Source organism: Cyrtonyx montezumae, unplaced genomic scaffold (genome assembly GCF_038088225.1).
Source record: "Cyrtonyx montezumae isolate F1298 unplaced genomic scaffold, pur_monq_1.0 scaffold_3, whole genome shotgun sequence".
Taxonomy (NCBI): Eukaryota; Metazoa; Chordata; class Aves; order Galliformes; family Odontophoridae; genus Cyrtonyx; species Cyrtonyx montezumae.
This window is the reverse complement of record NW_027072034.1, coordinates 99,739,947-99,757,490: the sequence shown is the minus strand read 5'-3', so window position 1 is coordinate 99,757,490 and position 17,544 is coordinate 99,739,947. Positions and strand designations below refer to the sequence as shown.

The 17,544-nt window shown below is 37.1% G+C and overlaps 1 protein-coding gene across 5 annotated transcripts in view; it reads right to left on the bottom strand.

Annotated features, from left to right (window-relative positions):
* Positions 1 to 855: 855 nt before the first annotated feature.
* The window catches only part of EPS8 (EGFR pathway substrate 8, signaling adaptor), a 127,069-nt gene continuing 110,380 nt past the window's right edge, over positions 856 to 17,544 (bottom strand). For 4 of the 5 annotated variants that reach the window (XM_065742570.1, XM_065742574.1, XM_065742571.1 and 1 more), the window contains exons 18-21: positions 10,462 to 10,699; positions 7,024 to 7,204; positions 6,517 to 6,646; positions 856 to 2,272 (exon numbers count right to left, since the gene is read on the bottom strand). In XM_065742570.1, the coding sequence (XP_065598642.1) occupies positions 2,159 to 2,272; positions 6,517 to 6,646; positions 7,024 to 7,204; positions 10,462 to 10,699 (663 nt within the window). In that variant the 3' untranslated portion in view covers positions 856 to 2,158. The remainder of the gene's footprint in view (positions 2,273 to 6,516; positions 6,647 to 7,023; positions 7,205 to 10,461; positions 10,700 to 17,544) is intronic. The other variant, XM_065742573.1, reaches the window with a different exon arrangement.

Here is a 17,544-nt window from a genome sequence, read left to right as displayed (position 1 = left end):
ATTAAAAACAGCCATCTACAAAACCAGCTGAGAACCACCTCTATTCTTTCAGAGAAGGTATACGAGGCTTCTTCTAAGACTTCTGTGTACCAAACTCCATGAAGTTTAAGGTGGTAGCTTCTTTTGGGGATAAGCAATACTGTATGTTCAATGCAAGAGCAAAGTTGCCATGAATATGAAAATTGGCTTTGTATTTTGATAGCTAACAGGGAAAGAGAGGTGCAAGGAGCCATCACTACAGCTTTTATGGTAGCAGATGTACTTTCTACATGAAAAGACTCAAGAGTGACTTTAATTTTTACATCCAGGTTTCAAATTTCTTTTTAAGTTTCCTACTTCTGTACTTACAAGCATTGAAGAATCTATGTAAGAACAGTTTCAGAACTTCCTTTATATTAACTTCCATTACCTGGTGAACGGGACTGCTCTACAGCAAACATATCAGGCTGGGTAGTACAGTTATGTACATAAGAGGGTGCAGGAAAGAAAGTTTAAAATGTGGCTTAGAGAGTAGTTTAAATCTTGAGAGGACCAGATCTGACTTTTAATGACAAGTTGGGCAGTGAGACAGTCAACTTTCTCTCATAAGGCTGTTTGTATAGGTTGAATAGGATGCAGTCATCTTACATGTGTTCTGGCTCCAATATCTCCAGTAGGGAACATGTGATAAGGGAACCATCATTTCTTTCAGAAACTCCTCTTCTTGGAAATTGCTACTGCATTTGGAGTCTTAAGTTTGGAAGTCTTCACTTCCAGAACCATTTCAGAGTAAGACCACATTTAAACAACAGGTGTCATACACACTTTTAACCAGAGTAAATATAGACATTGACACATAACCAACACACAGAAGTAGTTTTTGTAAGGACATTTACAATAAATGGCACTAAACACCTTTATTAAGATTTTAATTTCTTTTATGAAAAAAATGAATAGGATTCTTTTTTTTCCTTGTATGTAGAGGAAAAGCAAACTAATGGCAAAAATCAAGAACACCTTCTTATCTCAATACCATCTTTGTAGCCACAAAGATACAACTATTTAACAGACAAGAAATACTATTTATTGCAGACTTTAAGCTGATTCATGTGGAAAAGGCACTATGGAACTTAATAAAACTAGATGATTAAATTTGTCTAAATTAAGTGATATTATATATTATATATAATACATATATTATATATAAAATCACAAGACCAATGTGAGGTAACAGAACATTTTGTGACAAAAATCATTGCATCTTCAAAAATAATATTTATTGGAAGTGACACTGCCTTTTCTCTCCCTTTTGCCTCCAGGAATCCAATTTTCCAAAAGATTACATTCATAAAGGAACAATAACTTTTTACATATGGAAAAACTGACATCTGGGATCAACAAGCAAAGCCTAGATTATACACTGTTCCTCTGACTGGTTGAGTTACAAACAAAAGTACATTAAAAAAAATAATGAGAATTGTTTCATGGCTACCTACAGCAGATCTGATCCCCTCTTTCAGCTGAGTTGTGTTACTATTTTCTACTAATTCCTTCTTGTGCAATATTACTGTTCATCATGAGTGAAGCACTGATAAAATCAAAGTACAGAGTATTATTTTGGTATAAACAGCATCATTAGTAATAAAATACCTCGGGAGCGATGCAAGAAAGATTCAGCCTATGCTGGGCTGCTGTTCATACCCTAAACACTACCTCTTTGATTGCTGGCATCAACTAAACATCCTGCAGCTGAACGCACTGTAAAAAAGACATAGTTGCAAACTACAGCTGGCAATGGAATTCAGAACTGTATTATTAATGGAGGGTTCAAATGCTTTTTTATTGCTGGCTCGGCTTTCCTAGGATGGATCAAAAAGAAAACTACATTCCAGTTTACCTGTCACTGAATGTTTAATTCTATGAAGCCAAGGCTCGTCTTTGGGTATAAGTGACTCAAGTGCCAATAGTTTCACCTGTCAGGAACTTAGACTGGATTTCTCACTTTCATTTTTAATGATGAAAAGCCAGCAGCAAGTACTTCTGCAGATACTACTGTAAGTTTTCTTTATGATGGCTAGTTATGTATTTTAACACAGTAATAAGACATTCCCCTTCACTAAAGCAAAGCTGGACTGTATAATGCTATGGTCAGTGGAACTAAAGAAAAGAGGAAAGACTTCTAGTGGCTGCTTGCTTCATCAAAAGACTCCACGCCTGAATCTGATGCAGCTGCACTGATTTTTTCTTGCCGTCTTCTCATAATTTCTTGCAGTTCTGAACTGCCACTGTTAGCCTATAAAGAAAATGGAAGAGCTGTTAATCTGTGACAGAAATGAAGAATGAAGTTCTACTAACAGCCATTTATTTAGATAGATGTTTGAACAAGTTAAACATACTTTGCAGCTCCAAAACTGAGACTGCACTAAGAAATGTGGTTACGTGACATTTGGAAAACAGGATCATTTACACTATTCCTCAATGTAGATCAGAAAAGAGCCTATAACTGCTAATCCAGCACAATTTTTAAAGCAGCTGGGTACCACCACTTCTCATGCAAGCTGCCATTAGCATTGGATATTTCATGGAATGAAATACAGCCTAAATACAGATTTAAAGTCCACCAAGTTAGCTAGGATTCCACCCAAGTACTTAAAAATCATAGCAATCGTATTTAGAAATTAAAGCACAAAAATCCTTGGGCTTTTAGATTTATGTCACCACAAAATTCACACACGGACAAGAGCTCGCACAGCCAAGGCCTAAGTAAGGATTTGGATCTTGGTATATCCTACATCACGCTGTCTGCCATCAAGCATTTGTTGACCAAACGTGCAGTACTAAAACCCAGAGCACAGTAATAAGAATTGAATCTTATTAATGCATCAGTGTTGCCCAAGAACAGCATTGTCAGGACAAGGCTTAATATCATGTTTAAGGTGAAAAAACAGCGCTGCAGAGTTAGTGTCGAATAGATTTCTTTGAAAACATAAATTATTAACAAGGCCAGGATACACTTACAGTAGAGCATAACTTTACAAAGCACGCGTGACTTTGAATGAGGGTAGAACAGTATGAAACAAGATCTATATCACTGCTATGTTACTTGGCTGTGAAGTGACCTTCCAGGCTTAAACAATAGCTTCCCAAACATCCCCTCACTAAGGAAGCAGAAACTGTTCTTGAAATTTGTGAAATAAATTTCAGGGCTGTTACAGGGAAAAAAATCCTTCAACTGATTCCTCAACTTTCTCAAAATCCTTCAACACTCAAAATATACCTCAGGACATGAAACTTAAGTTAGTTTTATCCCATTAGGTCTATTACAATGCATTACCTGATGCCATTACCTGGCAGACAGGTTGGGCATCTAAAGAGAGTGGGGTTTATCCTATCTAAAGTGCCATTGCTCTCTCTCCTCTTCTCTGAGTGGGAGCACAAAGCAGGGGGCACATAACTAACTCACTGAAGGAGAGAGACCTGGATTTGTCTTCATTCATCTTGTCCTTGCCCTCTTGGTTCCAGACACAGAGCAAGCACAGTAGTTGCCCATTACTTAAGTCATGCATAAAAAAACATTAGCAAATACCTTACAATTTGCTTTATTGGAGGTCACAAATAAATATTTTTTTCTGCAAAGAGCTGAGCTGCCAAGGCCACAACAGTTTATCTTCCTGATAACATCAGTAACAACGTGTCTGATGGGCTTGAAAAGCAACTGCAATACATGTGGCCCAGCACAATGGGCACATCCTGCTGACACAGGGAACAGCATAGCTCAGTAGCCTAGGGCTGGTTTGGGGAACACAATTCTTCGAACAGACTATTAGACCTCAGCTTTGCTGATTTACTCAACATCTAACCAAATCATGGGGTATCAGTAAACTTTACATGCTTTAGATTGAGACTGCTGAAATCAGAATCAACAAATGCAATGACAGAATCATGAAATGGCTTGGGTTAGTGGGAACCTTAAAGATCATGTTCCAACTCCCTGTTGTGGGCACAGCTGCCAATCACTAAATCAGGCACTAAATCAGGCTGCCCAGAGCCCATCCAACCTGGCCTTGAGGATCTCTGGGGATGGGGCATCCACAGCTTCTGAGGGCAGCTTGTGCAAGGACTAGATCAATTTCTCAGTGAAAAGCTCCATCGATCCATCATATTTCTATGTCTATGATGTTCCTTACATCCAGGTAAACAGTTTGCTACATGGACTAGATAAAAACTATTCTCATCGTACCCATGCTTTCCATAGATGGAGCAGAAAGACAACAGGAATGTGCCCATGGAGATGGCAAAGACAGTGTTTAGGACATTTTATCTCTATGCTTATCTTCTGATTAATGCTTTTGATAAAAAATACTAAATTCCAATAACAATTGGAATTGGAATTCCAGTTTCAAAATACTTACTTCCTCTGCCTAAGGCAGAAGAACTTAAAATAAAAATTAAGTAAAAAATGCAGCTGCATACTGGTTTTCAGCATTGGAGAATGCAGGCCCAAATCTGAGAGACAGGGCTTTCACTGTCCTGCAGAAACAATGTGAATCAAGAAACCCTCATGGAACTTCCTGGCTACAAATAAAGCAAAGATGAGGCAGGGAGTTCTGTAATACTAGACAGCATAGGTGTTTGCTTTTTATTGGCAATTATTGTTATTTATGTGGAGCACACAGGATGTTTATAGAAATATGATATCTATGGAAAGAATGCCAGAGCTACTTCATGAGAAGTTGTCACTGATTAATCGTGTAGGTCAAGCCCATAACCATACTTATAAAAACCATTCAGTTTTGCTTGATTGCATACTAGGCCTGACACTGGTACAACAAGTACGTGTACACTTAAATGCTTCTGTAATTGGAAATGCTTCTAGATTGAGCAGTAAAACATAACCTTGGTTTGGAAGACATTAGCCCTTGTTTCCTGAGTCACTTGTAGACTTTTTGGACTTATTCCTCATGCACATTCCTCCAGATTATCTTAAACAGAGATGGACAGCCTACGACTTGCAACATGAAATATGAGTGTGGTATATCATATGATACATGAAATACAAAATATGGACAAAAAAAAAAAAGATGTGTCTGTGTTCTGGACAACACTGCAAACAGGCTAAAGTAATGAAGAATTTCTTCAGTTCTGAAATTCATCAGTTAAACCTCAACTAACTCAAGTAGAAATAAATATTTGCATTACCTTCTTACTAACAAAATCCAACAATCTTGCTTAACTCTCAGGACCCACTTATTAATACTGGTAGAGCATTTACTAGGCAAGTTTTGATTGCTCAGTTTCCTGAAGAGTAAAGCTTAGCTGAGGTAAGCAGAAAAACATCACAGAGAAAGAAAGGCCAAACCTCTACAATCCTACACATCTCTGGTTTTCAACCTAACTTCCACCATAATTTTCAAGGAGTAATTTTCAAGATTTGTAGGCAGAATCCCGCATACACACCTAACACAATCATGAAGTTAGCTTTACACACTACAGGATGCCACCAAGATCTTTGGCAGGACAGGCAGCTACTTAAAAGAAATGTTCTTCCAGGTGCAGTGTCAAAATCTCATTTCCTGGATCTACTCCATCAAGTCTGCATCTCTGAGGTATTCAGTTTATATTGCTCCTTTAATCACATTCTGAAGCATGTTGGTAAGAAATATTGTATTTAAGAAAAAAAATTAACCCTAATTAAATTTTTAAACAATAACATTTAGTAATAATGATATGGAAGTAAATCTGGTTTCAGACTATTTTAATAAACTTTTTCTTGTTTCCACTTCCATACACAGGGACTTCCTTTATGAAACTTAAAACTGTTTACATTCCAGGGAAGCTGAAGCATATACGTACATACTAGGAAATTATGGATTGCATTGGACTTAGCAACATATTCCTAGCAGGAAATTAAGGCTCGAAGCACGTTTGATAGTGTTAATAACAATGCTCTGGTCCACACTGACCAGGTAAATTGTAAAATATGCATCACCTTAAACTTCTCTTTTAAAATAGATCTAGTAGTTAAAGGTTCAAATCCTTAAAGCAAGATAATTTCAGGTTTCTGATGTGAGAAAGAAATATATATATATATATATATATACACATATATATATGTTTTAAGGGACAATACCACTGCAATTTGAGAAAACTGCTGCCTAGCAATGAGCACAGAAGTATTGTATGCATTTCCATGGCTTAGTAATTCTGTTAGCACACTGTTGAGCATGTTTGGCTATATTTAGATCCACCAAGGATCTTAAGTTTCAGTACCACCATGTACTTTTTCTAATGCTTTGTGGATCCCTTTAGAAGTGTGGAGGCACCCTACCCAGTGTTTTGAGTAATGTTGCTTGAATGCACTAATACCAAATAACCCAGGTGCAAATGATGCATATCAACATGATGGGAACAGAGGAAAAAACTATCCACCTTGCAGAAAGAGCTATTTACTTCTATACATTCAAAAGCAATGACTCAAGTTCTATTTCCTAGATACCAGCAAGCCAGCATTAGAGCAGTAAGAATGGTTACACATACCTCCAAAGCAGACTTCTGTACCGTAATTTGGCTGTAGACTCTAGACCCTTCTGGGCAAACAGTCCTCAGTTCCTCTTTATTGAGGGAGAATAGCTGAGCACCAGTCAGCACACCAAGGCTGTTCACAGTCCTGGGGTCACAAAGAACAAGGAAAAAATAAGTAATAACACACTGGCCAAAGAGGAAGAAGTAAGTTGTCTTCCTCCATCATTACCACAAGTAGGGCTACCAAATCAAACTGCAAGCAATAGGACAACTGAAGTCAATTCATACCTATCATAGCCAGTATCTTTTGGTGGAGGCTAATGTGTGAACATTTTTTTTCATATATCTCTCTACATAGCCACCAGGTCGGAATAGACATATTTGCTAAAACAAGTTTTTTTAATTCCTAGAGTGTCTTGCTTTTCAGAAAGCTGAGTGATTTTAAAAAGCAAGCAAACCATACCCAACTAACTGTAAGGAAAATAATTCTAAGAACTTTCTCAAATTTGCCCTTTAACTTACACAGGGTTGAATCCTTTGGACTGCAGCCACGCTTTCACATCCTCAGGTGAGGAGTCGTACGTGATGTTCACTACGGGGATGTTTGGCCGTGGCACATGGAACTTCCTCTGGGCATTGCTGCGGCCGATGGTGAGCCGGTGAACGAGTTCATCCTGCACCTCTTCCATCTGAGATTTCCTGCCTGGAGAGAGAATTGCCCCACATGGGTTACACTCAAGAGTGCTTTATCAAGGCCATGTCATTTCTTACACTCTAGTTTATATCTTAAAAATCTTAAACTTTCTTTCTTTTTTTTTTTTTTCCTTTTTTCCCTTTTCTTTAGAGATCTATTCATTAGCTCTGCTTGAGTTATCATTCTCATTTTTCCCCAGGGAAGACTTCAATATTCCCACTCCTGCCTTTATAAACCAAAACAAACTAAATATATACATTCAACGGAGACCCCAGAAAGAAAAGAGAAACTTGGTATTGCAGAAGTAGATTGAGCAGTCTAGCACTCAAGCAGGAAAATGGGCAAAGAGGGTTGCATTGTTCAACTGTCACAGTTTGAATTTCTTCCAACATAAATGTAACGTTAAAAATGAAAATAAAAACACTAAATAAAAATAAGATTGTTTCCACTTTGGAAAGTCATCACAGCTTCTTAGTGCAAATCAACATAAGCTAAAATAATTTTACCATTGTTGGGACATACTGCCTTAAGCCTAACACTTTACTATAGTAATCAAAATGTTGAAGGATTTTAAGAAAAGTCTACAAAAAGTAATTTGAATTCACTCCAAGTTGACTGAAACCATGCCACTCTTTGCTTTAAAAATAAATAAATTATATATGTATAAACTATCATTTATATACATATATATTATATATATATAATAATATAGTAATGTTAGTTTCTTACACCAGAGATGCTGGAACTGGGGTAAAATTACTTTTTTCATTTAAATCAAACTGTATAAGTTTATACAGAACCCTTTTGTCTGCAGCATTCAGTTCTGTTCTTGGTCACTAGCATACAACCGGAATGCCAAATATATTTTTAAATTATTATTTTTAAATATAAATTTTTAAATGCATAAAAAATGTTCTATGGAAAATTTCACAAAAATAAGTAGAATCTTCAGAGACAGAGAATGTACTGATTTAACACAACCTCATCATGCATTAACTCTGGTATTACTACAGAAATACTTGACATGCAACTTTGAAGTGATCTAGAAAACTCTCAATTTCCTAAAGATATTTTCACTTATCGTTATTCCACATTCTTACTTCTTTGCACAAAGACAAACGACATAAACTTTTCTGAAGCATTCAGATGGCAAAAGTTTTTCTTTTTTCCCATTACACTCGATAACAACAGCAGAAAGTGATACAGCACCACATGGAAAAACCATAAGACAGCAAAAATGTTTCAATCTTTGATTTCATTTTATATTTTTGCAAGAATCCTCCAAGGACTCGTATCTCTTGACAGTCATATGAATAAAAACAAGGTGGCTTTGTTTTTTTTTTTTTCTAATTACAATTTAGATTACAAAAGAAAAACCTATGTTTTAATCATTTGCTTCCTCCTTTTATAAAATAGCCCCAGGCCCCAATCTGAAAGTGGACACAGTAACTCTAGCAAAATATTTTAAGTGGTTTATATTTTTAAGTGTTTACACCCTATCAGTGATTTTTTTTCCCCCAAAGTGTGAATTGGAAGCCAAAATGACATGCTCAGTGAAATATGAATAAAGACTTCAGACAATGTCACTGTAGTATGCCCCAGTTACTTTTCCAAACAGGAAGAGCAAGAAAACTGCCATTGTGCCTCTATTTACACAGATTTTGGAAGATCTAGGTTTTATCTATACTAGGATGGTATCAGAAGATATTCAGCTGTTAGATAACAAATTCTTACTATTGTTAGACGCACTATCATGAACAAACAAAATGTACTCAGTTGTGGTAGCTGCTATGCTGCTCATTCCCTGCAGCTGATTGGGAAGGACTGTCTACGACTGTTGTAGGGGCAGGAATTTTCTGAGGATGTAGGCACCTGAAGCCCACTGGGCTTGAGTTTAAACACCTGGTGAAATTACAGACATCAAGCAAGGCCTTGGGCCTGAGTGGAACCTAAGGGGCTGCAGATGATGCCTTGCAACAACTTGTTCTACAGCAACCCCTCACAGCCTATGCTGTTTCAGTTTTGTGTTTTCATTTAAGAGACAAACCAAAGGCAGAGGCTGTCCCTGCTGTTTGTCTGGGAAGCAAAAGTGAGACATGCTTCTCCCAAGAGGCATTTCTAATTACCAGCTAGACTGTCCGTTGTGTGAGAAAACTGAAAAGATTTCCAGAGTCTTCCTGAGTTCAGAGTCTAGGAGAGAGCTGGTCTACCACCAGACAATGCCAGAGCAGGCTAGGTTTATCCAAGCAGGGATGCTTCCCATCTTCCAGGAGTGTGGGATAAGAAGCCCTCTACGGAGAGGATTACATGTGGCTTCTGTTTTCATCTCAGGTGGAAATCAGATTTTCTGATAAGGAAGGGGATTGGAAAATCTGACAACTCCTGAACAGCAAAAACCTAATTATTTTAAGAACTACTGGTTTAGAAGCTGTAGCAAGTGCTTGCTTACAAGTTTCAGTCGTTTCTGAGCTAGGGAATTTCATTACTTCAGGTATATTTAGGACATAAATCAACGATTAAGGAAATTCTGTTACCATAAACCACTTCTCATTTGGTACAGGGTGGAAGCCTCAGCAGCAGCTGTGTTTTATAATTACAAGGAAACCTTAAACAGAACATTTCATGACTGTCACATGTTGCTTGGCTGCAGGTTATCATGTTTTTCTGTTGACAGAGCTATGGATTATGTCTTCTCATCCTCCTAAGACAAGGACACATAAATTTGCTTAGTGGCCTGCCAGTTGCTCTTGCTTTGACCAAGGGTTCTGAATATAAAGACAAGTCTCCTACATCACCCCAAAGACGTGTTTCCTATGCATCAGCCACTGTAAGCCTTGGATTTGTATTTCAGAAAGGCCCTAGAAATATGGCCAACCATGGAGAGTAGTGTAAAAAGAGCCCGATTTCAAAAGTCACATAATTAGAATGCAGTAGTGATTTCAGGCAGGCAGTGTACATTAGGCAGCATAACAACGTGAGCATTTGCCGTGTTGAAAACCACTAAGTGAAGATTCTAGACAGTCATAACAGATGAGGATGTACTATTCCAGGACTGGCACAGGTACAAAATTGTTTTTGCTCCTACTTACTGTCACAATTGTATAAAGAACTCTCTACACGCAGAACATGAGTATTTTAAATACGAGATGAAATCTAAGCATTTCATAAACATTTATCTGAAACTTAAGGCTTTAAGGAATTTAAAGATTAAGCAAAACATACAAGGATGGGAGAAAAACATTCTTTTGCTTCTTAGACAAACTTACGGTCCACAGGAACTTGTTTGTGCTTCTGGCTGTCTCGCGCAACACTACCACCGCTGTCGCTAGAGGTACTGCTTTGGCGGCTGACAGTTGCTGGTGCCTTGGGCACAGGAACTGGGATGGGCGCGGGGGTGCTCGGAGGGAGAGGGACAGTTGCAGGAACTGGAGCAGGCATCGGAGGTGGTGAAGGAGTAGCAGGAACCTGATCAGGTTGTTTTGTGACATAGTCCGTCCTTTGTTTCTGAAAAGATGCAGAGAGACTCGGTTTGACAACAGAACTTGGACAAGAAGTTAGACACATTGGCTTCTGGAGAAAATATCGGGGTGCTCTGTACCTGTATCTGATTTCATTTATTGCACAAAAAAATCATCCTTGCCAGACACAGTTACAAAATTTGCCAAAATGTGATCTGGTATTGCTTTTCCTTCTCTTTCAGACATAAAATTCAGAACAATCACATCATCTGAAATGTGCTTCTTTCTTCCAAACAAATGATTTCTATAAATAAAATTGTTTTTAAATTCTGAACTTTACTATCTGGCACTTCTGAACAGCTTCCAAAATTTTTGAATTGCTGGAGTATATCGGTGTAAAAACATATGTTTTAGAAATGTTCTGCTAGAAAGAGTGAAAAATGAATATATCCAGTCACTCTTAAGCCTGGCTAATGGTTTAACTTAGGAACATCATTGAATTTGAGGTAGCACATTGTTTCCTGAACTTCATACACTGTTTAAGAGATTCCTGCTCCTCCTACCCATTGAGTTGTGCCGTTTCAACTATCTGCCTGAGCACTATGTGCAACAATGCGATTAAACACAAACATCACAGTTCTTTGAATAAGGCTGCTGGCTCTTTTTCCCCATTCTTTATGAAGTGTTCCAGCAGCATGCAAATTATCTTGCTGTTAATAGCTAGCTGGCAGGTGCCTCAAAATTAATTCTGCGGAATAATTCCTCTCCTTCTTTGCCTTTAGAATGGTGCCAGTTGCAGGAAAAGGCATGCATTTTCCCAAAGCAATCCCAGTGTCAGACAAGCCCAGAAGATCGTCAGCAACCTATGCTAGCCTTTTCTTTCCAACAATTCAAATTCCACATCTCGCTGTTTTAACACTGAACCCTCTCTACAGTTTGTGATTAACAAAGCTTGAAATTTTAATACTGAAGTTTGTTTGCTGAGTACTCATTTTTAAGTTATGAGAAGTCTGCCTTCTTTGGTATGAAAATAGAGGAATACATTCCCCAGGCTCACTGCTCCTTCCTGAAACAGCATTCACTAATTCCTTGGAAGCAGAGGGTTTATGGCAGATGAAGTAGGGAAATATTTGTAGGACCCATATATTACCAACTGAACAACACATCATTGCCCTGACAACAATCAGACCTTCATTAAATGTCAACCACTGCCCTCATACTGGAATCCCCAACATGGTACATCTAGCCTATGGGAGAAGCACTTTGTAGAGAACATGAACTGGCACTGTTTATAACTAAGCAATGCAGAGTTACACCAGCCTAAACTTTATCCAATCAGGTTCCATTAAGCCTAGGGAAAAAACCAAAAATGTATTTTGCCTTCTTTACAACATTTTTAACTTAAGTTGCAGCAGTCAGCTACTGAAGCAAACATACTGTCCTACAATACATTCCTCATTAAACCTTTCATGTTTCAGTTTTCAGCACTTAAGAGATTTAAAGGCATTCATATGGATTGCTTTGTTTTCATTTTCTGCAGTACACTATGGAGAGATTAAAATAAAAACAAAAATCATGTGACTGACTTTTCTGCATTCTAGTACTTTGATGTGAAAACAACAAAACATTTTCTAACATGTCAAATGCCAAAGAAGTGAAATGTGGAATATAAAAGAGAACAAGCAGAATGATGCATATTTCAGTAATCCGTCTTTTGGTGGAAACTGTGCACTATTAGGTATTTAGTAAGCATTCCATAATTTATTTCACATACATGTACATCCAAAATTATCTTAACGAATTTAAGAATTCCACTGATATTAAAATGTTTTAGCAATGTATTGAAAAGTTTGTGGTTTGTTCACAAATTCAAATGTCTAGACTGTTATCCCCACAATGTACCATCGTGTGTGTCCCTGACCTTCCTAAATAATGTGCAAGGAAAAAGGACCACATGCTTTTAATGGTAGAGAGGATTCATTACAAACCAAGGCATCAGCTGCATGTCACTGCAATCACAATTCAGAAGAAGTGATAGCAAAACATTACACATAGCCCTCAACAGATGCTATTAATGTAGCTTCTAAAACATTGAACTGCAACCACAAGTCTCATCAAAATGACTTACTACATGCTGGAGTGAAAAAAGAAACTAAACTGGAAGCATCACTCAAATTCTAAATTTAAAGATGAAACTACAGGGAAATACACTTCAAATTTTCTTGAACATTGCACAGCAAAAAACTATACACTTGAATCAATTTAACATCACAACTTTTCCATTTTTTAAACATTCTTTTCTTTACTTCTGGGTATTTTAAGGACATCCACACATGCATCCCATCATTTCTATTCACTGCTACAAACAAAACAAGCATGCTCTACAGGATTTGGTAACTACACATTCCAAAAGAGTAATTTTGGAGGTTCAATATCAGAACAGTAATTCTATTACCTCTGAAAGCTCTCCCAGCAATTGCTGTGAGGAAGATGGAAAAAATCATATCAAAGAGTATTGTCAGTAATGTAAACAGTAACTGCCTCACATATCACTCCGGAAATTTCATATATATTAGCAATTTCAAAGCAAAAGAACATCGAAGCTAATAATGAGCTATTCTTACTCACTGAGCAACTCCTTACATGAGTTATTTTTTTCTGGACAACAAATGGAGCAGTGGTTACCTCAGTTCATGTATGTGACACTATATAAGCAATGAGCTCTTTTCAAAGCACTTACCCAGACAGACAGAAAAATGGAAATAGAAGTTTAAAAGAACAACAAAAAGATCAAAGCACAGAATACATAACTGAAGAATATTAAGAATTCAATCAGAGTGGATTTGGTAACAAAAGCTTATTTATTTGAGCTTAAACACATTCAGTAGTTTACAAAACAAGTTAAAGATTGCTGCTGACACAGGTACTCACTAATTTGCTAACAGACATCAGATAAATCCTGTGATTGTTTTCTTCCTCCCTTGCATTATCTTTTTCTTTTAGGAATAAATTTAGTCTATGTCAATTGGAATAAATCCATTATATTATTTTGAACAGCGATGATACACACTCATTAACAATCTGGATATATCAGAGAGCCTTACTGGAACTAGATTATTATTATTATTATTAATGTATTTATTTTTGCCAGAAAAATGTTTTTATGCAATGGGAGAAAGAAAAAAAAAATAGAGGTTCCAAAGCTATTTTTAAACATGCTACAGGCTGGATCTTGTCCAAAAAATCAAGATTTGGTATGATCTGATCTGATTTTTTATATAATTTTTTAATGTCCTGATATGAGCCCTAGTTCTAAACTTCTGTTACAAAATAAAACAACAACAAAAAAAACAATTGGAAGCAATGTGTTTTCAAATACATTTTGAAACCAAAAACAGGGAACGTGTGTTCAAGCTATGGCAAATACACACTTAGCATTAAAGAGTCACTGCATATAACCATAAGCAGTGTTAGTATGGGGAAGTGTACTCATTAAGTTAACATAGAACATTTGATTTATTCTCCTTATGAACATTTTAGTGCCACACTGCTGTTGCCAATGACACCAAGAGTGGTGCAGAACACTCAACTTTAGATTAGCCAACAGCATGGTGGTTTGGATGTTTTCTTGAGATGCGCACTGGGAACCTCTCATTCTGGGGCATGTGCCTTCTTTCTTTTGTCTGTATTTTAAGAGACAAGAAACAACCAACTGCCTGCACCCAAAAGGGACAATGAAGTACCTAGGACTGAGAGAGGAAATTTCAAGTGAAGTCTTGAGTTTCCTTTGGCGGATTCCTCTATTATGCAGAATCAGCCATCTGCCTACTGAAATCCCATTATGAGAAATTTATGTTTTTAAGCCAAAACATATATTAGAAGGCAAAAAGGAGACATTTGGACAGAATTTACTTAATCAGATTGGCATTAGCCTTACTTAGTTCCCAATTCTTACAAAAATATATATGTAACAGGGAGGCATACTGTGGACTTACAATTCTCACCATAGATCACTTACTTCTTAAATTAATCAAGTACATTTCTGTATAATAAGTGCCAGTCCATAATTTGGGATTGGATCAATGTCGAATAAGACAGAAAGCTATACCTTTCCTTACAAGCCATAAAAAAGCCTTGCTCTGATGGCAACTTTAAAGAGCATTCAATATGAAACAAAGTAAAAAAGACACTGGCTCACGATCAAAAATTATGACATCTCTTTGGCCACGACAAAATGAACACCTGGCAACTGCATCTCTTCATTATCGAACACTTCATAATTCACAGGAAAGATACAAGTTGGCAAAAGATGAGTACGACACTATGACACTAACTTGGAGCACAAATGCTGGGCTTGAGAGAAAACAAATTCCCACAGAGAGATATTTTCAGTGAGCTGATAAACGAAGAGACTTGACAGAGACTTGAAGGGAGATTGCCTAAAAACATGGAAGTCATTTGTCACAAATGAGGTAGAGACTTTTGGTGTTCACATACTAGAAGAATGGCTTCTAGATAGCTATCCACAGAAGTGTGACAGTATAAGATCTATTAAAATAATACTGTCAGACTGCATGTGGCTTAACATTTACTTTCTGTGCCTCAGGATTTTATATGTCAGTGAGAAAATAGCTGTCTCACCTCACAAAGTGTGTCATGAGATTAATTATCACACCCAGCAAGATACACATCTCTATCATAATTATGTTTCTCCTATTTCTAAAAAGCATTGAAAATAAATAAAAGGCACATTATAAATGAAATACTATGATTAATTAGTTTATAAGTTCACCAGATAAACTTGTTTGTGTGCTTGGGAAACTTGATACTCGTCTGTAGAGGATACTGAAGTATGACTGCTGTGTCAGAATAAAGATGCAGACTAAATGACCAACATCAAAGGAAACTGAGAGTGTATAATTAATGGTAGTGGAAGATAGAAATCATCAAAATGTGCCACTAAATAAACAGAAGTATTGAATGGAATGGTTTTAGTAGAGATAAAATTCCAGACAAATATATGTATGTATATATATGTGTGTATGTATAACTGAGCCATTGTTTGCGGCATTCGTGCAGGTAACACCTCTAGTTTTGTAAAATAATTGAAGTGATCTTATCTGGGATCTAGATCCTGAAAGGGATCGAGAGAAAAACCAGACTCTAATCAGACTCTGCTGTGAGGATTCATGGGTCCCTAGCAGAGGGAACACAGCGAGAATAAAATATACTTTGCAGCTCTAAAAATAATCATGAAAATCAGGCATCCAACTCTTTGGTAAAAGGTATAAGTCTGAAGAATAACTGACAGAAAAAGTGATCTCTTGCAGTTGAATACTTAATTCTTCATAATAATATGGATATCTTTTTTGGCCAGCAATGGTTTGAAGGCCATGTCCCTTGTACACAGTACTCATCTGCTGCGAAGAATGGAGCATGCTGCTCACCAAATCTGACACACCACTTGGAGAGGAGTTTTCTGAAAACCAAAGACACTCAGCTTGATGCTAAGAGCTTGCTAATGCCCAAGGTCTTGTGAAGACACTGACAGCAAGAGCTTCCATTCCCTGCTCTGCTCACAAACTCTCCTGTATGACCTTGAGCCAGGCAGTAATCCCTTCAGTGCCTCATTTCTCTCTGAAATAGCAGCAATGTCTCATAGTACTGTTATGAAAACAAATAGGATTATGCAAACAGATCCCAAATGAACTGTGTATCTATCACAGAGAAAGATAAATGAGTACATGCAGTACCCTGAAAAGTGTATCATAATCACCGTAAAGTTAAGAACAACATTACTGGCAAGCTCAGTAAAGACTCCCTTTTGTTATATTCTTACATAGTTACACAGCACTTCAAGCTCACATCTGAATATGCTAAAGAAACAATAGGCTGTAGGGACACCTCCCAGAGGGAGGGAGCCAGAATTATCTTCAGTGTTGTCCTCTGCCTTTAATTTTCATGGCTTCATGGAGAATGCTTTGTGAAAATAATTATTTTACTATTTCCCATGTCATGCAATTATTTTGAATTGTAAACTTCAAAATCTGCAGAGTATTTCAACAAAAATATAGTATGAGAAGCTCTACTCAGTTCTATACTCATTCAGTCTGCTGAATATTTTCTGGCAAATTCCAAACACACAAAATGAACATGCACTCAAAGAAAATAAGTCAGCCCTTTAAATCAGGATTTGAAAAGCACTCCAGACACATGCTTCACTTCACACAGAGCAAAAAGGAAAATCAGTTTTGAAAGAGCTCATACATTACTGGCAAACAATTAAGGATAGGAAAAACTCAGAAGTGATCTGACTAAACCCCACCAAGCTCAAGATACGTCAGCCACAACTGTGCCAGAAATGACATAGGATCCATTTCTCAAGAGACTTTCCATATCTGTGGAAAGACTGGAAACACTGTAAAAGTTGCAGCTTATCAGATAGCTCTGCACACATCATCTGGCACAGTGACACCTTCAATTGAGACTTTTAGATGAGTTTGCAGTATAGACTGCTAACGGTTACATGGCATTTCTTGTTTTTCAATCATCAGCTGGAGTATGCAGATATAAGGAATGACTATTTCATGAAATAAAATTTAATTCTAGTTTTAACAGAAGTTTGGCACCCACTTGGTCTGAAAGTCTCATTCAGAGGCAAGTCTGGAATTTCTGCTTAAACCAGATTTGCTTGCATAGTTTTCAAAATCATTAGACTTTGAAATTGTGGACAATTCCATGTAAGATCTTTTTAGAGAGTGGAGGTATAGGCAAGGGGGTAGTTGGTTTATTTTCTTTGCTTTACTTCTTTTTTTTATTTTCAGCATACATAAGAAACAAGAAAAATGTTAATTCCATTCCATAACATGAAAGAAAGAAAACCAAAATTAG